At 44.3% G+C, this 22,500-nt stretch overlaps 2 protein-coding genes across 2 annotated transcripts in view; one reads left to right on the plus strand and one right to left on the minus strand.

The window, feature by feature from the left end:
* Positions 1–11,475, minus strand: part of DNAJC8 (DnaJ heat shock protein family (Hsp40) member C8) — a gene marked incomplete at its 5' end in the record, with an annotated part of 26,568 nt that extends 15,093 nt beyond the window's left edge. The window contains 3 exons of the mRNA XM_080690373.1: positions 186–242; positions 6,447–6,548; positions 11,398–11,475. Of these exons, the coding sequence (XP_080546499.1) occupies positions 186–242; positions 6,447–6,548; positions 11,398–11,475 (237 nt within the window). The remainder of the gene's footprint in view (positions 1–185; positions 243–6,446; positions 6,549–11,397) is intronic.
* Positions 11,476–16,359: 4,884 nt separating this feature from the next.
* Positions 16,360–19,986, plus strand: ATP5IF1 (ATP synthase inhibitory factor subunit 1). The gene is made up of 3 exons (XM_080690491.1): positions 16,360–16,460; positions 16,540–16,631; positions 19,835–19,986. Exons 1-3 carry the CDS (start codon positions 16,374–16,376, stop codon positions 19,974–19,976), a joined length of 321 nt encoding a protein of 106 aa, XP_080546617.1. The 5' UTR covers positions 16,360–16,373; the 3' UTR covers positions 19,977–19,986.
* The last annotated feature ends 2,514 nt before the right edge of the window (positions 19,987–22,500 follow it).

Below are 22,500 nucleotides of genomic sequence, written 5' to 3' on the forward strand. Positions count from 1 at the left end.
ATAAAATAGGTCCAGGAGTATAGCCCGGAGGTAGAAAAGCCCCTGGGTTCCATCCCCAGTACGGCAAAAAAAAAAAAAAAAAAAGTTAAATTTGGGCCCAAATATATCAAGTCTTAAGAAAATCATGTGCTTCACAGATTGTCAAAAGATTCAAACTCTACTATATGGAAATAATAGTACTGTACCTGCCGAAACCTCTTTTTTATTTCTTCATCTGTCACTTCAGGATCTATTTGAAGAACCTGGAGAATCAAAATCAAAACTGTTAAATTATATTTAAGAGGTGTTCAATAATTGTATGTATGTATGTATGTATGTATGTATGTATGTATGTATATACGTATGTTAGGGAAAGGGGCTACAACTAAGTAGCAGAACACTTGCCAAGCAGGCATGAGGCTCTGGATTCAATTCCTATCACTACGACAAAAAAAAAAAAAAAAAAAGGTATATTTAGAACACTAGCCTGAGTTCTTGAATACTGGCCAGTACAGTTCTAAACATTGCTCCAGAAATATGAATAATAAAGCAATAACTGGACAACAGCTATATTGTTTTAGGATTTTCAATTAATATAATGCTAACTTTCTTTCCATCAGGAAATAATAATTTACCTTACACCAAGAGACATGTTTATTTTTTTGCAGTATGGGGGATGGAAACCAAGACCTCACTCAGGCTAGGCAAGTGTTCTGCCACTGAGCCATACCCATGACTCTAGAGACATGACTATATGACTATTTATTGTGTGTATGTTTACTTAGCATTAAACTCCGTACACCCCCAGTCTCATTTCTTTTTTTTTTTTTTTTTTTTTGGAAACAGGGTCTGGCTAGGTTGCTGAGGCTGTCCTTAAACCTGTGATCCTCCTGTTTAAGCTTTCCAAGTACTGGAATTACAAGCATATGCCACCACACGCAGCTGAGAAACGTTTTTAACATCATGAGAAAACACTGTATTTCTCCTTCAGTCAATAATAAAACTAACAATAATAAAACTAATAATAAAAATAATAAAAACTACTGCCCCCTTTCCTTATCTTTGCAAATGTAGATAAAGCATGGCAACTCAATAGAGAAAAAATTAGGTCATATACCTGATTTTCATATCAGTGCAGAAACGGTCACTTTATAACCTACATAGCCCTTAACAAGAACAAGTAAGGCAATTAAGATAGCATTAAAACTTCTGTTGAGCTACACATATATATATATATTCCCAGTAGTTGGGATGCTGCAACAGGTTAAAGGCAATCTCAGGAATTTAGCAGAACCCTGTTTCAAAATAAAAATGGCTGGGCATGGTGGTGCATCCTTGTAATCCAAGTACTTGGAAAGCTGAGAAAGGTGGTGTGCAGGTTTGAGGCAAGCCTCAGCTACTTAGTAAAACTCTCTACAACTTGGTGAGATCCTGTTTCAAAATAAAGAATAAAAAATAGGGCTGCGAGTATAGCTCAGAGGTAGAATGCCCCTGGATTCAATCCCTAGTACCACAAAAATACATAAATTAAGTTAAATCAAAGGAGCTGGAGATAGTTCTCAGAGGTAGAATGCTCCAGGGTTCAAGCACTAGTACCAAAAAAATTCCCCAAAACAAAAAAAAAATAGACATTTCAGAGCCAGGCATGGTGGCACAGGCTTGTAATCCTAGTATTTGGGAGGCTCAGACAAGAGGATCACAGGTTCGAAAGGTATCCACAGGGGAAGGTATCCAGGGGGACAATGCCATGGTCAGAACATGGCAGGGAAGGTATCAACCAGTATGGGATGCTGGAGCCCAAGAGTAATGAGGAAAGACCCTGCAAGTAGAGGGAAGGCGCAGGGCACCAGGGCCAGTTAAGGACCACACCTATGTGGAAGGGTGGGTTGGCATGCAAGGTTTGAGCCAAGTGTGTTAAGAAGGGTTTCAACTTAACACGGCAGCCTAGTGTTTGTCACAGTAAAGCAGGGTGAGGAGGGCTTTCACAGGAGGGAAGGAATAGCTACAGGGGCTTAGGCTGCATACAGGGAAATCAACTATTATACATGTGTACACACACACACACACACACACACACACACACACACACAAAAGATAGAAGATCCAGATTTATCATTATTAGCTAAGAAAACTATGACCATAAAAAGAAAGCCAATCAGAATAAACTCTGTGGATTGTGCCGGGCGTGGTGGCGCACGCTTGTAATCCCAGCATTTGAGAGGCTGAGACCAGAGGATCACAGTTGGCGGACAGCCTCAGTTACTTAGAGAGGCCCTCCTCAACTTAGTGAGACCCTGTTTCAAAATAAAGAATAAAAATAGAGCACAGAGTGTAGCCGGAGGTTGAATGCCCCTGGGTTCCATCCCCAGTACCGCAAAACAAACAAACAAACAAAAAAAAACCTCTCTGTATTGTTTGATTTTGTGGTACTGGGAATAGAACCCAGGGACTTTCTACTTCTGAGTTAAATCTCCAGCTCCATTTTTTATTCTTTATTGTGAAACAGGGTCTCACTAAATTGCAGAGGGCTGTACTAAGTAACTGAGGCTGGCTGCGAACTTATGATCCTCCTGTCTCAGCTTCCCAAGTACTGGGATTATAAGCATGCACCATAATGCCTAGCATCCCTTTTTTTATTTGAGGGTCTGGGATGGAATCCAGGAGCATTTGACTTCCGAGCTACACCCCCTGCCTTATTTTTACTCTTTATTTTGAGACAGGGTCTCACTAAGTTGCAGATGGCCTAAGTAGCTGAGGCTGTCCAGGAACCACGATCCTCCAGTCTCAGTGTGCACCACCACGCCTGGCCCCTTTTCATTTTTTTAAAGAGGGTCTTGCTAGGTTGCTGAGAGTCATGCTAAGTTGCTAAGGCTGGTCTTGAGCCTGTGATCCTCCTGTCTCAGCCTTCCAAGAACTGGGATTTTGGGCAAGCACCACCACACCAGCCTCTATGTACAATTCTTCACTAGAAGGTAACTCATTTGCCAAATTTGGGCCAATATGAGCATCAAAATAAAAAATTTTGATCAAGTTGGGCATGGTAGCCAGTGCATATACTTTGAATGATTGAAAGGCTGAGATAGGAGAAGGATCGTGTAGCTCGAAGGTAGAAGTCCCCTGTATTCCATCCCCAGTACTGCAAAAAAACAAAAACAAAAAAACCACCACCAACAACAACAACAACAAAAAAAAAAACACACCTAGTATACCCCTAACCCTATTTTTAGTTTTTATTGTGAAACAGAGTCTCACTATGTTGTGGAGTGCATCATAACTAGATGAGACTAGCCACAAACAAACGATCCTCTTGTCCAGCCTCCCCAAGTACTGGGCAAACATGCACCACCACGCCCAGTTTGGTTTTCCCTCCCTCCCTCCCTCCCTCCCTTCCTTCTTTTTTTTGCAGTACTGGAGATGAAACTCAGGGCATTCTACCTCGGAGCTACACCTCCAGCCCTATTTTTTGATTCTTTATTTTTAAACAGGGTCTCACCGACTTGGAAAGGACCTAAGTACCTGAGGCTGTCCACGACCTGTGATCCTCCTATCTCAGCCGCCCAAATACTGGGATTACAAGCATGCATCACCATGCTCGGCTAGGATCATTGTTTTTTGAGGCCAGCCTCAGCAATTTAGTTATACAAACAGAATCTAATGGGGCACATTAGACAAACCCAAACCCAAATGGAGAGACATGCTACCAAATAACTTGCCTATAATCTTGAGAAGGGTCAGAGTCATGAAAATTGAGGTCAGGTTCAAGGGGACTAAAGAGACATACAATTAAATATAATAGAAGCCAGGGTACACCTGTAATCCAAGAGAAAGGAAGAAAATAGAAAGCTAAGAAAAGCTAACTAGAGCTGGGCGTGATGATGCACGCTCGTAATCCCAGCATTTGGGAGGCTGAGACAGGAGGATCACAGTTCGTGGAGAGCCTCAACAATTTACTGAGGCCCTTTGCAACTCAGTGAGAACCTGTTTCAAAAATAAAAAGACTGAACTGGGCATGGTGGCGCACGCTTGTAATCTCAGCACTTGGGAGGCTGAGACAAGAGGATCACACAGGTTCGAAGCCAGCCTCAGCTACTTAGTGAGGCTCTCAGCAACTAAATGAGACTGTTTCCAAATAAAATATAAAATAGGTCTGGGAGTATAGCCTGGAGGTAGAAAGCCCCTGGGTTCCATCCCCAGTACCACAAAAAAGTAAAAATATAAATAAAATAAAAAGACTAGGCATTGTGGTGCATGCTTGTGATCCCAGCATTTGGGAGGCTGAGACTGGATCGTGGTTCATGGATAGCCTCAGCTACTTAGTGAGGCCCTGTTTCAAAATAAAGAATAAAAAATAGGGCAGGAGGTACAACTTAGAGGTAGAATGCCTCTGGGTTCCATCTCCAGTAGTGCAAAATAAATAAGTAAAAATAAATATAAAAATACTATAAAAAAATAGGGCTGGTGGTGTAGCTTGCAGATAGAATGCCCCTGGGTTCCATCCTCAGTACCGCAATAAACACACACACACACACACACACACACACACACACACACACACACACACACACACACACGGCTGGGAGGCTGGGAGTGTTACTCGGAGGTAGAATGCCCCCAGGTTCTATCCCCAGTACCGCAAAAAAATAAAAAGTAAAAAAATAAAAAATAAAGTCTGGTGATGTTTGTTTTGTTGTTGTTAGGTATTTGGCATTTTTTTGTTGTCATGAAAGGAAAAAAAAATTTTTTTTTTTTTTTGTGGTACTGGGGTTCCTGAAAACCCTTCTACCTCCGGGCTATACTCCCAGACCTATTATATATATATTATATATAATTATATATAATATATATATTATATACATATATTTTTTTCTTTTTTTTCTTTTTTTAAATTTGAAAACAGGGTCTCCTAAGCCAGCGAGGCTGGCTTCGAACCTGCGCAATCCTCCTGTCTCCACCTCCCAAGCACGGGGGTTACAAGCATGCGCCACTACGCCTGGGTACAAAAATTTTAATAAGTAATTTTTTGGGGGGTTTTTTTGGTGGCACTGGGGGTGGAACCCAGAGGCTTTCTACTTCCGGGCTATACTCCCGGACCTTTTTTATATTTTATTTGGAAACAGGGTCTCACTATGTTGCTGAAAACCTCACTAAGTAGCTGAGGCTGGCTTCGAACCTGTGCGATCCTCCTGTCTCAGCCTCCCAAGCACGGGGATTACAAGCGTGCGCCACCACGCCCGGCTTAATAAGTAGTTTAAGTCAAGGATACTAAGCCCAGTGTGGTGGTGCACACTTGTAAATCCCACAATTTGGGAGGCTGAGACAGGAGAATCACAATTAGTGGACAGCCTCAGCTACTTAATGAGGCTCTCTGCAACTTAGTGAGAACTTGTTTCAAAATAAAAGAATAAAAAACAGGGCTGGGGGTGTAGCTCAGAGGTAGAATGCCCCTGGCTTCCACGTCTAGTACTAAACACACACACAAAAAAAGGGTAAGCTATCCCTTTACACTTGAAAATAAATCCTCGTTATATCTGGTTTCTAAAAGGTGATGGAGAATATTTAGAAGGGCAAAGATCATCTTGTTTTCTTTAACATGGTTTCTCTCCACTGATCTTCCCAGTAAAATCACTCAAGTGCAGCCGGGCGTGGTGGTGCATGCTTGTAATCCCAGCATTCAGGTGGTGGAGACCAGAGGATAGAGGTTCGCTGACCTTACTCTTTGTGAGGCCCTTCGCAACTCAGTGAGACCCTGTTTCAAAAATAAAAATAGCCGGGCATGGTGGCGCACACTTGTAATCCCAGCATTTGGGAGGCTGAGACAGGAGGACCGCAGTTCAAGGACAGTTACAGCTTATTGAGGCCCTTTGCAACTCAGTGAGACCTTTTTTATTTTTTATTTTTTTTATTTTTTGGTGGTACTGGGGTTCCTGGAAACCCTTCTACCTCCGGGCTATACTCCCAGACCTATTTTTACATTTTCATTTTGGAAACAGGGTCTCCTAAGCCAGCGCGCGTGGCTGGCTTCAAACCTGCGCGATCCTCCTGTCTCTGCCTCCCAAGCGCGGGGATTACAAGCGTGTGCCACCACGCCCGGCAGTGAAACCTTTTTCAAAATAAAAAATAAAAATAGGCTGGGGATGTAGCTTGGAGGTAGAATGCCACTGAGTACAACAAAAAATAAATAAAAATAAAAATGCTAAAAACTAGGGCAGGGGGTGTAGCCTGGAGGTACAATGCTCCTGGACTCCATCCCCAGTACCGCAAAATAAATAAATAAATAAATAAATAAATAAATAATAAATGAATAAATGAATAAGTATCACCCAAGTGCAAAGACAACTAACCTATTTACTACACAAATCCCATCACTCTGCCACACTTCTCAGTTTCAACTAATACAAGTTAGTTGTGTGTTCTGATATATCTGCCTGCAAACATCACAGCGGTCCTCGCAACATCAATCAGCTCACCTCAAACGGGTTCAAATTGAAGTAAGAGGATCCAGGACGGGTCAGTCTTTCAATCTGGTTTTTGGACGTTAGAACCGAATCTCTCTTCTCTATTTGTTTCACCTAAAATTAAGAGATTAAAATCTTCATTAGTAAAGCTCAAAAATAAACTGAATTTCTACCTTAACAAAAAACTTGTTGACATGTTCAGCAAACAATTATTTGTATGTCTATCATGTGCAAAATATTTTAGTTAACACTGAGAAACAATGACAACAGCTACCACTTATTAAATTTAATAATATAAAAACTTACCTGGGCATGGTGGCACACGCTTATAATCCCTGCATTTGGAAGGCTGAGACAGGAAAATTGTGGTTCGTAGCCAGCCTCAACTACTTAGTGAGGCCCTCTGCAACTCAGTGAGACCCTTTTTCAAAAATAAAGAATAGAAGCCAGGCATGGTGGTGCAAGCTTGTAATCCCCGCGCTTGGGAGGCTGAGACAGGAGGATTGCGCAGATTCGAAGGCAGCCTCAGCTACTTAGTGAGGCTCTTAGCAACTTAGTGAGACCTTGTTTACAAATAAAATATAAAATGGGTCTGGGAATATGGCCCAGAGGTAGAAAGCCCCTGGATTCTACCCCCAGTACCACCCCCAAAAAAAAAAAAAAAAGAATAGCCAGGTGTAGTGGTGCACACTTGTAATCCCATCATTTGGGAGGCTGAGACTGGAGGATTGCGATTCACGAACAGCCTCAGCTACTTATTGAGGCCCTATGCAACTCAGTGAGACACTGTTTCAAACTAAAGAATAAAAAAATAGGGCAGGGGGTGTCTTTCCTAGACTTATTTTTCCTCATAATACTTATTACTACTTGACAATACACTGTATATGTTTTATGGTCTATATTTCTGGAATGCAAACTCTATGAAGACAAGATTTTTACCTATTATTCACTGCCACATACCAACACCTACACAGAATAGTAGTATACGGAGAGTGCTCAGTAAACACTGGTTGAGCCAGGCATGGTGACACACGCCTGTAATTCCCAGTAATTGGGAGGCTGAGACCTGAGGATTGCAGGTTTGAGTATGGCCTTAACAACTAGTGAGATTCGCATCAACCTAGCGAGATCTTGTTTCAAAATGAAAATAAAATGGGGCTGGGAGTATAGCTTGGAGATAGAATGCCTTCTGGGTTCAATGCCCAGTACCACAAAGAGAGAGAAAGAAAGGGAGAGAGAAAGAGATGGAGATTAGCACATGTCTGGGATCCAGTACCTGGGAGGCTGAAACAGGAGGATCAAGGACACAAGGATAGCCTTAGCAACACTCAGCAACCGCCTGAGACCCTGCTTCAAAACCAAAAATAAAAAGTCTGAAAGTGTAGCTTGGAGAGGGAGAGAATGAATAAACAAGTTCCAGTGCAATTGCTAAGTCTATATTTTTCACTTTTGTGGTTGGAATGAACCCCTGTGTAACCTGGATGTGGTGGCCCATACTTGTAATCTTGGTACTCTGGAGGCTCACAGGTTCCCTGCCAGCCTCAGCAACCTCGAGTAGCCCTCTGCAACTTAGGGAGACCCTGTTTCAAAATAAAGAATAAAAATTGTCGGGCATTGTGGTGCACGCTTGTAATCCCAGCATTTGGGACGCTGAGACAGGAGGATCCAGGTTTGCAGACAGCCTCAGCTACTTAGTATGGCCCTTTGCAACTCGGTGAGACCCTGTTTCAAAATAAAAAATAAAAAATAGGGCTGGGGGTACAGCTCAGAGGTATAAAACCCTTGGGTTCCATAACCAGCACCACAATTTAAAAAAAAAAAAAAAGAAAAAAAGAAAGAATAAAATCAGGCTGGAGGTGTACCTCAAAGGTAGAATGCCCTTGAGTTCACTCCTCAGTAACACACACACACACACACACACACACACACACACACACACAAATGGACCCCTGGGTTCAACCTCCAGTACCCAAAAAAAAAAAAAAAAAAGGGATAGAGTAATCAGGGCACGGTCACACACCTGATCCCAGTTCTTAGGAGACTGAGACAGGAGGATGAAAGGTTAAGACTGCTTCAGAAACTTAGCCAGGCCCTCAGCGACTCTGCAAGATCCCCCGCGAATTAGGGAGGACTTGTTTCAAAATAACAATAAAAAAAATAGGTGTACCTCAGAAGCAGAGCATTTGTGTGTTCAATCTCCAGTTCCACACAAAATAAAGGACAGAGTATAAAGTGCGAATTCCCAGTTTTTTATTTTATTTATTTATTGCTTGTAGTACTGGGGATGGAATCAGGGGCATTCTTAAGCTATATCCCCAGCCCTATCTTTTACTTTTTTTTTTTTTTTTTTGTGGTACTGGGGTTCCTGGAAGCCCTTCTACCTCCGGGCTACACTCCCAGACCTATTTTATATTTTTATTTGGAAACAGGGTCTCTTACGCCAGCGCGACTGGCTTCGAACCTGCGCGATCCTCCTGTCTCCGCCTCCCAAGCGCGGGGATTACAAGCGTGCGCCACCACGCCCGGCTTTTACTCTTTATTTTGAAACAGGGCCTCACTAAGTTGTGGAGAACCTCACTAAGTAGCAAACACTGGCAGTGAACCTGTGATCCTCCTGCCTTAGCCTCCCAAGTACTGAGATTACAAGCATGGCCACTACCATGCCCAGCTTCTTCTTGAGTTTAAAACAATGAAAAAAAATATTACGTAACAAGTACTGTTACAAATATCAAAAATAAATAATGAATGTGACATGGTCCCAAATATTAAGTAGCTCACAGCCTGGGTTAGATACTTGAATATAGCTCAGGTAAATTCCTCAAATCCACACCCAAACAGCTGAGTGTGGTGGTGCATGCCCATAATCCCAGAACCTGGGAGGCTGAGACAGGAGCATAAGAGGTTCAAGGCCAGCCTCTGCGATTTAGTGAAACTCTCAGCAAACTGATGAGACCCAGCTTCAAAATAAAAACTGTAGCTCAGAGTTAGAACCCCTGGGTTCAACTTAAGAGATACCAAGTAAGGTACAGTGACTCAGGCCTGCAATCCTAGTACTTGGGAGTCTTAGAGAGGATGACAGGTTCCAGACCAGCTTCAGCAACTTGGTTTAATTGAAACCCTGTTTCAACTAAAAATTTTAAAGGACTAGGGTTGAGCAGGGCATGGTGGTGCATGTCTGTAACCCAGTACTTGGGAGGCTGAGACAGGAGGATCCTGGTTGGCAGACAGCCTCAGCTACTTAGGCCCTTTACAACTTGGTGAGACTCTGTCTCAAAATAAAGAATAAAAAATAGGGGTGGGGTGTAGCTCGGAGGTTGAATGCCCCTGGGTTTCATCCCATGTATGTATGCATGTGTGTATTAAATGGGCTGGGGTTATGGCTAGGAGGTAGGTAGGTTATGTACTAGGGTTTAGTCCCTAGTACTGAGACACCCCATCTTCAGCCTTGCTTTTTTTTTTTTTTTTTTTTTTGGTACTAGGGATTGAACCCAGGGCATTCTACCTCTGAGCTACACTCCCAGCCCTATTTTATTTTTACTTGGAAACAGGGTCTAGGTTAGTGAGAGGCTCACTACTTGCTGAGGCTGTCCTCGAACCTGCAATCCTCCTCTGTTTCAGCTTGGAAAGTATTGGGATTACAAATGTGGGCCACCATGTCCCGCCTTATTTTTTATATTGAAACAACGTTTCTCTGACTTGCAGGGGCCTAAGCTGCTGAGGCTGGCCCCAAAAGTAGGGTCCTCTGCTCTCAGCCTCCCAAATACTGGAATTACAAGCATGATCCACCATGCCCAGCTTCAGCTTTACCATAACTGAGAAAGACGCTTTGTGGTGCCTCATATTTTTAAAAACTTTTTTTCCTTTTTTTTTTTTTTTTTGCGGGTCTGGGGATGGAACCCAGGGACATTTGATCTCAGAGCTACATCCCCTGCCCTATTTTTTATCCTTTATTTTGCAACAGGGTCTCACTAAGTTAGAGGGCCTCACTAAGTAGCTGAGGCTGTCTGCAAACCGCAATCCTCCTGTCTCAGCCTCCCTAATGCTGGGATTACAAGCGTGTGCCACCACGCCTGGCCTGAAACTTTCTTTATATGTTAACTTTTTTAATCCTCATGGAAATTCTGGTATTAAGTTCCTTGTTTAATGACCTGTAAACTGGAGACCGTCAAAATTAGTTCCCTCAAGGAATTCAATCCCAATGAGCCTTGCAAGACTTCAATCTGAGGGCCTCTGACTCCAAATGGAGTGTTTTTTGTTTGTTTGTTTTTGTTTATTCATTCATTTGCTCAACACTGAGGAAGTATGCACTACATATTTCCTACATATATACGCTGGAGATGCAACAGTAAACTAGACCAAGCTTACTCCCGTCCTAATATGACACCAAGCTGGGACCTGCTATAAGACCCCCAACAAATTACCTCCCCTCCACACACCTCAGGTTCGTTACCTGTAAAATGGGGGGGGGGATGTCTGCCTGCCAGTCATGATGCAGAGTATCTGGAGTTGATGAATCGCAAGAAATACCGTAATACAACCCATTAGAGAGGAGTGAGAGAAGGGCTGAGTTCTGGATAAAAACACAGGCCTGGACAACTAAGTCACCCCCAGGAAAGGCCCAGCCGCTGCCAGTTCACCACTCTAGGTCTTGGGGCACTCTGCCCGCGCCTGGCACCTCGCTGGCTGCACTCACGATCCCCCCGACTTACGGAGGGATCCCCCAACAGCTAACACCTGATACACACACACACACGCACACGTACACACACACACTCCCCCAAGACCCCCCAGCAGCTAACAATCTGGGATGAAACACACACAGTCCCCAGATCCCCAGTGCCCCGAAGGCCAGACTAGAGGAGCCCGCCAACCGTCCGGGCCAGGCGGCCCACTGCCTCGGCTCACAGAGAAAGGAAGCCGAGCGGGGTCATCCCAGGCCCACTGCCCCCCACTCTGTGATCACCTCACTGTAGAAGGTCATAAAAGCTTCCTCGGTGCTCCCTCCGCCGCCCGAAGCCCCGCTTTCTCCCGAAGCCGCCATTTCCCCGGCGCAGACACCACGTGACCCTCCTGCGCAGGCGCCGCCTCACGTGACCTCGCGGGTCCGCCCCTGGCCCCGCCTCCACGCCCGGCCCCGCCTCCCTTTCCGCCCCCACCCCCCCACCCTTAAAGGGTCCACGGCCCTCTGTGCTTGTTCTACCTCCAAGCTGTACACCCTCAGCCCTATTTTTTGAACCCCGGGGAAGTCTACCTCAGAGTTACACTCCCAGCCCTAGTTTTTATTTCTTATTTTGAAATGGGTCTCACTAAGTTGCAGAGGGCCTCACTAAGCAGCTGAGGCTGGTTGTGAACCTGAGATCCTCCTGTCTCAGCCTCCCAAGTACGGGGATTACAAACCACGCCTGGTTGTGAGCTTGTTTTTAAACCTGAGGTGAAGTACCCTTAACATAAAATAGCCAGTTGAAAGTGCACAATTCAGTGGTTTTTAGTATATTGGCAATGTTGTGCAAGCACTATCTCTAAAGTTGCCTCAGCTGGGCTTTGTGGTGCACACTTGTAATCCCAGTTTTTAGGCGGCTGGACAAAAGGACCACAGGTTCTAGACCAGGCTCAGCATTTTACTGAAGGCCTCTGTAATTTAGTGATACCCTGTTTCAAAATAAAGAATAAAATAAAACTGGGATGCAACTCAGAGGTACAATGTCTCTGAGTTCAGTACTCAATACAAAATAAAATAAACCACCTCAAATGGAGATCTGAGCTGGGTGCACAACTCTGATCCCAGTACTTGAAAGACTAAAACAGGAGGATCCTAGGTTTGAGGGCAAACTCAGGAAATAGTGAGACTCCTGTCAACCTAGTGAGAACTTGTTTCAAAATAAAATTAAAAATAGGGCTGGGAGCTGGGCGTGGTGGCACACATGCTTGTAATCCCAGCATTTGGGAAGCCAAAACAGGAGAATCTTGGTTCAAGGACAGCCTCAACTACTATTTAGTGAGGCCCTCTGCAACTTAGTGAGACCTGGTTTCAAAATAAAGAATAAAAAATAGGGCAGGGAGTGTAGCTCGGAGGTTGAAAGCCCCTGGGTTCCATCCCCGGACCGGAAAAAAAAAAAAAAAAAAAGCCGGGTGTGGTGGCGCATGCTTGTAATCTCCGCATTTGGGAGGCTGAGACAGGAGGATTGCACAGGTTCAAAGCCAGCCTCAGCTACTTAGTGAGACCCTATTTCCAAATAAAATATAAAATGGGACAGCCGGGCGTGTGGAGCACGCTTGTAATCCATGTGCTTGGGACGCTGAGACAGGAGGATCGCACAGGTTCAAAGCCAGCCTCAGCTACTTAGTGAGGCTCTCAGCAACTTAGTGAGACCCTGTTTCCAAGTAAATATAAAATAGGTCTGGGGAGTATAGCCCGGAGATAGAAAGCCTCTGGGTTCCACCCCTACTACCACCAAAAAATAAATAAATAAATAAATAAATAAATAAATAATAAAATGGGTCTGGAAGTATAGCCCGGAGGTAGAAAGCCCCTAGATTCCACCCCCAGTACCACAAAACAACAACAACAACAACAACAACAACAACAAATTAAAAAATAAGGGTAGAGGTGTAGTTCAGAGGTAGATAGCACCTGGATTCCATCACCAGTACCGAAAAAAAAAAAAAATAGGGTTGGGGGTGTAACTAAAAGACAGAATGCCCCTTGGTTTAATCTCCATATAAAAAAAATTTTTTTTTTAGTAGGGCTGGAGCAGGGCCTGGTGACACACGCCTGTAATCTAGTACTTGGGAGGCTGAGTCAGGGGGATCATGTGAAATAGTGCTGCTATAAATATGCATGCACATATATTTATTTTAGTACCTGCTTCTTGTTGCTGTGCTGCTTTTCTTTGGTTTTATTTTGGTACTGGGAATTGAACCCAGGGGCTCTCTACCACTGAGCTATGTCCTCAGCCCTTCTTGTGTTTTGTTTTGATTGGTTTGGTTTGGTTTGGGTTTGGGTTTTACTGATGTTAAGGATTGAACCCAGGGGAATTCTGCATCTGAGCTACAGTCCCTGCCCTATTTTACGTTTTGTTTTTGAAACAGGGTCTCACTAAATTTCTGAGGCTGGTCTGTAACACGCAGTCCTCCTGCTTGAGCCTTCCAAGTAGCAGGGATTATAGGGCTATAACACCCAGTGTGTGTGTGTGTGTGTGTGTGTGTGTGTGTGTGTGTGTGTGTGTGTTTGTAAGCTTTCTGCAATGATCACTTGAAAACATGCAGGGCAGATATTTCCTCCCACATAAATCATATAAAAAAGGGCTGTTATTTTCTCAACAAAAGGTGATGAGCAGCCAGGTGTGGTGGCACACGCTTCTAGTCCCAGTACTTAAAAGGCTGAATTGAATGTTTGAAGCCAACTTCAACAACTTAGTGAGGCAGTCAGCAACTTAGTGAGACCTTGTTTCCAAATAATAAAATAAAAAGGGCTTGAAATATAGCTTAGGCTGGTCATGGTGGGGCATGATTATAATCCCAGCATTTGAGAGGCTGAGACAGGAGGATCACGGTTCACAGACAGCCTCAGCTACTTAGTGAGATTCTTTACAATTCAGTGAGACCCTGTTTCAAATTAAAGAATAAAAAATGGGGCTGAGGGCCAGGCGTGGTGGTACATGCTTATAATCCCCGTGCTTGGGAGGCTGGAGACAGGAGGATCACACACGTTCGAAGCCAGCCTCAGCTACTTAGTGAGGCTCTCAGCAACTTAGTGAGACCCTGTTTCCAAATAAAATATAAAATAGGTCTGGGAGTATAGCCCAGAGGTAGAAAAGCCCCTGGGTTCCACCCCAATACCACACACCCAAAAAAAAAAAAAAAATGGAGCTGGTAGTGTAGTTCAGAGATAGAATGACCCTGGGTTCTATCCCCAGTACAACACAGACAAAAAAGAAATATAGCTCAGAGATAAAATGCCCTTGAGTTCAATTCTCAGTAACACACACACACACACACACACACACACACACACACACACACATAAATACACGGACACACATGATAACAAAAACCAGTTCTAGCCGGGTGTGGTGGTGCACACTTGTAATCCCAGTACTTGGGAGGCCGAGACAGGAGGATCGCAGGTTCCTGGCCATCCTCAGCTACTTAGGCACTCCACAACTTAGTGAGACCCTGTTTCCGAATAAAGAATGGAAATAGGGCTGGGGGTGTAGCTCAGAGGTAGAATGCCTCTGGGTTCAATCCCCAGTACTGCAAAACAAACAAACAAACAAACAAACAGTTCTATTTCATAGAAGATAAAGGCCTTTTTTTTCTAGTTCATTGAAACCAGAGTCATTCTACTTCTGAGCTATACTTAAACCTTATATTGTGTTTTATTCTGAAACAGAGTCTTAAAGATTTGCTTAGGGTCTCACTAAGTGGCTGAGGCCGGCCTGGGACCTACTATCTTCCTGTCTCAGCCTCCCAAGAATTGGGATTACAGGCATGTGCCATGGCACCTGGCTACAAAGGCATTTTTATAATAATGAATAAAATAAATTATCTGACCAAACTCTCTTGTCTGAAGGAAAAGAAACTGGGCCCACAGAGAGAAAATAACATAGGCTAGAGCTGTAAATTGCATGAAGTTCAAGACTACCTTTGTCTTCTTGACTTTTATTAGATGAATGGGGGAAGGGCAAAGCCTTAGACTCCTATTGATGTTATTTTTTCATTCCATTGAACCACATTATCAAAAGTTTGATTATCGCCGGGCGTGGTAGCCCATGCTTGTAATCCCAGTGCTTGGGAGGCAGAGACAGGAGGATCAAACAGGTTCGAAGCCAACCTCACTGGCTTAAGAGACCCTGTTTCCAAATATAAAAAATATAAAAAATAGGTCTGGGAGTGTAGCCCAGAGGTAGTAGGTTTCCAGGAACCCCAGTGCCACCAAAAAAAAAAAAAAAAGTTTGATTATCAAGTCCACTCAACATTTCTTTTGTGTGTGTGTTACTGGGGATAGAACCCAGGGGGCATTTTACCTCTGAGCTCCACTCCCAGCCCGATTTTTTATTCTTTATTTTGAAAAAGGGTCTCACTAAGTTGCAGAGGACCTCACAAGTTGCTGAGGTTGGCCACAAACCTGCGATCCTCTTGTCTCAGCCTCCCTAGTACTAGGATTATAAGCTTGTGCCACCATGCCCGGCTTCAACAACATTTTAATGCCGTTCACAAAAACCAATTCACTGCCTATTTGATTAAGGCCCCGATGAGTTTACAAGGTTAAAATGTGGAGAGAAGAAAGTAGGGCCATTATATAATAAAACCGCTGATGACAGAATGACTAAGGTCAGGGAAGTTCTCTGCGAAGGTGAAATGTAAGTTGAGACTTGAGAATGAAATGTCAATGCAATAAAAGAACACCGACACCTCCTAAGAGATGAATATTACTTTCTATGTATAAGTCGAGGCGTGTTGGAGGTCAGTGTCTGGACCTCAGCATCCCAGAAATTGCTCCCCCAAACCTTATATTCCCCACCTTTATTGATGCCAGTAGGCCAGAAAAATATTTCGAGTTTTTAACAACATTTTAATAATATTGACTTTAGGATGGGAATTGTGGGGAAACGGTAGACTCCACGGTTCATTCTGATGGGTCAAAGAGCTGAAATTTCCGTTTCTGACAGCACTACCCTCCTCTCCAAACCAGCTCACATCAGTTTTCTCCAGTCCTTCGACATCCGAGCCCTTGTTAGAGATTGGCTTAGAATAGACACGCCCCCTGTTTTGCATTCGCTGTGGACTTCATAACCCCTCCTCCTCTCCCTCCCGATTCGCTAGTCCCGCATTCATCCCGCCCCTTGGCCGAGCGTACTGGCTGTGGGGCCGTCCTTCGGGTAAGCGCGCAGAGAGAAGCTGCCACGCCTGTGACTGGAGAGGTGCGGCGCTGGAACAATGGCAGGCACGGCGTTGGCGGCTCGGGCGCGGCTCGGCGTTTGGGGAGTGAGGGCCATGCAAACCCGAGGCTTCGCCATGGACCAGGTGCGCTGCGACAGCAACCCCGAGCGTGGATCCCATCTTTCTTCTGCATCTTTACCAATGTCCTGGTCTCTCTTCGCAGTCGGATGATCTTGACAGGAGCGCTGGCTCCATCCGGGAAGCCGGTGGGGCCTTCGGAAAGAGAGAGAAGGCTGAAGAGGACCGATACTTCCGGTGAGGCCTTCGGGTCCCAAGTCCAGCCCTCGATCTCCCGGGGCCTTCCAGCCCTTCTTAAGCTTTTAATCGCCCCACTCATCCTTACCTGGTGGCTTGGGTTTCCTCATTTCCTAGCTGGACTCCTGGGCCCTGGAGTCCATTACATCAAATAACGCCTTGAGGTCCGGACCGTTGCCATCTATAGGGCTCTCCCAGGGCCCCCAAACCCAAACCATTTCTGCCTGGTCTCCAGAACTCTTAGCCCACGGCTCAACTCCTCTTTTACCACTTACCATCTCCTCGCCCAAGATGAACCTCCTACCCGCGTGGTGCGAAACGTCCCCCCCCCCCATTCTTCGTGGGGTGTCTGAATCCGACCGTCATTGCTTTGCGGACCTTAGTGACTCCCTAAGCCCTCACTCATCAGGCCCCCACACGCCTTCGCTTACAAACCCGTGTTGATTCCCTAAGTCCTTAGACCCTCGCAGCCCTTTGTAGACCCCAGCGTGTCTCCATCAGAGTGAGTGGGTCGCTGGAACTGGTAGCACCTGCTCCAGGTTGGACTCCACCCCCTCCTGGAGACTTTTGCCCTACTCAGCACAACCCAGACCCGGGGCTGTAGATTACTCTCTCCTGTTTAGGAGTAGGGAGTGGGCTGGGCCTATCTCCTCCTTTTTCCAGCCTGGGGTTATCTTTAACTGACTTCTGTCCACACTGGGGAGCAGAAACTAATCTTGCTTCTTTTTCCTTCTTTGGTCTGTGCCTTGTACACAGTACCGTGGAGTGTAGTTAAGTGTTAGCATGCAGGATGCCCAGGGTTTGGTTCTATCTCCAACAACACCAACCAAACAATAATGATTACAATGGCACCTGCCATACCAGAGAACCTAAGAGACCCTCTAATTGGACCTCTACTTTTTTTTTTTTTTTTTTTTTTTTGGTGATGGTACTGGGAATCGAACCCAGGGACATTCTGCCTCTCTGCTACATCCAGCCCTATTTTATTTATTTGGAAACAGGGTCTCACTAAGTTGCTGAGGACCTAAGTTGCGAAGGCTACCTTTGAACTTGTGATCCTCCTGTTTTAGCCTCCTAAGTACTAGGACGACCTCTACATTTTATAGTAAAGGAAAACAGGCCTAAATGTGGCTGAACCTATGTTTGTGTGTGTGTGACTGGGGTCTAAACCCAGGGCATTCTATCTCTGAGCTACACCCTTCTCCTTAACCTAATTTTATTCTCTGTTTTGAAATAGGGTCTCATTTGGTTACTGAGAGTCTCATTACTTATTGAGGCTGTCCTCAAACGTATAATCCTATCTCAGTCTCCCAAGTACTGGGATTACAGGCACGCAACACCACATCCTGCCTTTTTCCAGAAACCTAAATTGAGCTGCTGGACACTGTGCATGCAAGAGGCCTCTTTTGGGCCTTTACTGTGGACTGTGCATTTGTCGAGGCAAAGAAAGCCTTAAACAAATTGGGATGAATGTTTGGTTCCTTAAGCGTACCTCTTTGGTCCTTTTTTTTTTTTTTATTTCCCCTCATCAACCTAGCAAGACCTTGTTTCGAAATAAAAATGAAGAGCCGGGCATGGTGGCGCATGCTGATAATCCCAGCACTTGGGAGGCTGAGACAGGAGGATCGTGGTTTGCAACCAGCCTCAGCTACTTAGTGAGGCCCTTTGCAACCCAGTGAGACCCTGTTTCAAAATAAAGAATAAAAATAGGGCTGGGGGTGTAGCTCAGAGGTAGAAGGCCCCTGGTTCCATCTCCAGTACTGAAATAAAATAAAAATTTTAAAAAGTAAAATGAAATCTGGAGCTGGGCATGGTGGCACACACTTGTAATCCCAGCATTTGGGAGGCTGAGACAGGAGGATCGTGGTTCGAGGACAGCCTCAGCTACATAGTGAAGTCCTTTGCAACACAGTGAGATCCTGTATCAAAGTAAATAAAAATTAAAAAATAGGGTTAGGGGTGTAGCTGAGGTAGAATGCCCCTGGGTTCCATCCCCACTACTGAAAAAGAAAAAGAAATCTGTCTGGGGGTGTAGTTTTGAGGTAGAATGCTCCTAGATTCAATCCCCAGTACCACCAAAAAAAAAAAAAAAAAAAAAAAAATCTGAGTATCTGAGCTAGTCTTGGTGGCACATGCCTATAATTCCAGTACTTGGGAGGCTGAGACAAAATAGTCTCCGGTTCGAGGCCATCCTAAGCAACTTTATGAGATTATCAGCAGCCTAGCCAGATCCTGTTTCAGATTTAAAGAGGTTGGGAGCTCTGTGTGGTGACACATGCTTGTAATCCCAGTACTTGGGAGTCTGAGACAGGAGGATCACGATTGTGGTTTCGCGGCAAGACTCAGCTACTTAGTGAGGACCTTTGCAACTCAGTGAGGCCCTGTTTCAGAATAAAGAATAAAAAATAGGGTTGGGGGTGTAGCTTGGAGGTAGAATGTCCCTGGATTCCATCCCCAATATTGTGCAAAAAAATAAAATTGAGATAGAGGTATAGCTCGGAAGTAGAATGCCCCTGGGTTCAATCCCCAACACCACAAAAGGTGGTGGCTGGGAGTTGAGCATGATCAAACATGCCTGCAATTCCAGTATTTAGGAAGCTGAGACAGGCGTGTTGCAGGTTTGAGGACAGCCTTAGCCAAAGTCTCTCAGCAACAAAGCAAGACCCTGTTTCAAAAAAACAACAACAACAACAAAAAAAAAATACAAAGGGCTGGGGTAGCTTGGAGATTGAATGCTTATGGGTTTAACCCGTCCTACAACAACAAGAGTCAGAAAAGAATAGCTCGTAGTGATGAAGTTTCAGGCACTAATAGTAAGAAAATGGAATTGTTTTTATGATCCTCCTTAAAATGGCAGCCCAAGCCAGGTTTGGTGGTACACACTTATAATCCCAGTACTTAGGAGGCTGAGACAGGAGGATCAAGCAGGTTCGAAGCCAGCCTCAGCAGCTTAGGAGGCTATCAGTAACATAATGTGAGACCCTGTTGCCAAATAAAAATATTAAAAAATATGTCTGGGAGTATACCCTGGAAAGCCCCTGGGTTGGAAACTCTTCCACTCCAGGAGTTAAGGATAGGAGAGAGGGCCAGCCAGACTCCCGGGAGATAGGACATCTGTCCTGTGCCTCAGGTAAGTTGCAGGTTATGCTTGATCTCTGGGGTGAAGGATTGGAATCCAACCCTGAGCCACTGTGTCCTTGTAGAGAGAAGACAAAAGAACAGCTGGCATCCTTGAAGAAGCACCACGAAGATGAGATTGTTCATCATAAGAAGGAGATTGAGCGTCTGCAGAAAGAAATTGAGCGGCACAAGCAGAAGATAAAACATCTAAAGGATGATGATTGAGTGCACATAGTTCCCCATAGAATGGCACATATCTTGGCCCACTTCCACACAGACAAAATTCTGGTTTAATTAATATTTGTTCTGTGTGCTGAAAACAGATAATAAATTGTCATAAGTGAACTGTGTGTCTGATGCCTTCTTCTACTGTCTAGAAGGTGGTAGAGGGATTGAATCTGCTTATCTGCTAAAATGAATTAGTCAGATCCCTAAAACAGGGAACTCACAGACAGTGTAAAACCATGCAAGAAGCAGAGTGTGGTGATGCATGCTTGTGATTCCAGTACTTGAGAGGCTGAGACAGGAGGATACGAGTTCCTGGCCAGCTTCAGCTACTGAGTGAGGCTCTCAGAAAATTAGTGAGACCCTGTTTCCAAATAAAATATAAAATAGGTTGGGGTGTAGCCCAGAGGGAGAAGGCCACAGGACTCCATCCCCAGTAACACACGCACACACACAAAGCAAAGCCGGGAGTAGTGGTGCACGCTTATAATCCCAGCATTTGGGAAGCTCAGACAGGAGGATCACAGGTTTCAGGACAGCCTCAGCAAGGAGTGAGACTCATCAATGTAGTGAGACCCTGTTTCCAAATAAAAATAAAATAGGGCTGGGGGTGTAGCTCAGAGGTAGAAAGCCCCTGAGTTCAATCTCCAGAACCACTAAAAAAATGGTTTAAAAGGACTCATCAAGCCCACTGTGGTGGTGCATGCTTATAATTCCAGTGATTGGAAGGCTGCGTCAGGAGGATCACAGGTTTGTGAACAACCTCAACTACTTAGTGAAGCCCTCCGAAACTTAGTGAGACTCTGTTTCAAAATAAAGGATAAATTATAGGGCTGGGAGCCGGGTGTGGTGGTACACACTTGTAATCCCAACATTTGGGAGGCTGAGACAGGAGGGTCACAGTTCAAGGACAGCCTCGACTACTCAGGCACTTTGCAACTCAGTGAGACCCTATTTTAAAATAAAGAATAAATAGGGCTAGAGGTGTAGCTTGGAGGTAGAATGCCCCTGGGTTCCATCCCCAGTACCACAAAAAAAAAATAATAATAGGGTTGGGGTGTAGCTCACAAGTAGAATGCTCCTAGATTCAATTCCCAGTACTGCAAAATAAATAAATAAAGAAAGAATTAATCATATGAAATAGTCATTTTATTCTAATTTTACAGGTTGGGACAACTAGAATTAGACATCACAGACAACATTGCCTGCAGCCACATACTACACTGCAGTTGAGACTTGATTTCAGGTGTTTCGACTCCTATCCAAGTCTTTTTTGTTTGTGGTGCTAGGAATCAAACCCAGGGCCTTGCACAGCACATCCTTCACTACTACACCACATCCCTACCCTAAATTTGATGTGTGTGTGTGTGTGTGTGTGTGGTACTGGGGATGAAACTCAGGGGCATTCTACATCCAAGCTACACCCCCAGCCCTATTTTTTATTCTTTATTTTGAAACAAGATCTCAAAAGTTGCAGAATGCTTCACCATACTCGCTCCCTAGATTTTTTTTTTTTCTTTTTTTTTTTGCAGTACTCGGGATGGAACACAGGGGCATTGTATCTCCGAGCTACACCCCCAGCCAAATTTTTTATTCTTTTTATTTTTGAAACAGGATCTCACTGAGTTGTGAAAGGCCTCGCCTAGTAACAGGTTGTCCGTGAACCGCGATCCTCTGGTCTCAGCCTCCCAAATGCTGGGATTACAAGCATGCGCCACCAAATCTGGCTTATTCTTTATTTTATTTTATTTTTTGCAGGTCTGGGGATGGAACCCAGGGGCCTTCGACCTCCGAGCTACACCCCCTACCTTATTTTTTATTCTTTATTTTAAAACACAGTCTTATTAACTTGTGGAGGGCCTAAGTAGCTGAGGCTGTCTGTGAACCGCAATCCTCCTGTTCAGCCTCTCAAATGCTGTGATTACAAGTGTGAGCCACCACGTCCAGCCCAGAATTAGATTTTAAGGCCTAGTTTAATTATACACTAGTAATGTAACTTGTCTAAAAAAAAAAAATAAGATAACATTTGTGTTACTCCAAAACATTTTCAATTCACTTATTACATCATTTGCCCAAAATTATGATGAGTTTTGTTCCAAGACCTTTTATACAAATTCCTTTTGGGCCACTGAATGATAAAGGCGTAGAAAAATCATTTACCTATCCTGTGCAAACAAGATCACAGATGGCTGTTTCCAAAACCAAATGCTCCTGAGGGAGGTTTATAGACACTCATGAGAGGTGAGTGCTAGGTGAATTCAAGAAGCCGGCAACAAAATGACTTCAAAGTGAACTGCAAGAAACAATCACACTGGTTTAGGGACGCAACTCAGTGGTTGAATGCTTGCCTAGCCGGTTTAAGGCCGTAGGTTCAATAATCCCCAGCACCACAGACATAAAAGACTGTAGGAATTCACATACTATTTTTTTTTCCCCTTTTGGCAACACTATGAAATTGAAAAGTTAACAAATTGACGACCAAGTTATAACATCTATTTTGTATACTTGTAACAAGTCACATAAA

This window comes from Muscardinus avellanarius, assembly GCF_963383645.1.
Source record: "Muscardinus avellanarius genome assembly, chromosome: 3".
Taxonomy (NCBI): Eukaryota; Metazoa; Chordata; class Mammalia; order Rodentia; family Gliridae; genus Muscardinus; species Muscardinus avellanarius.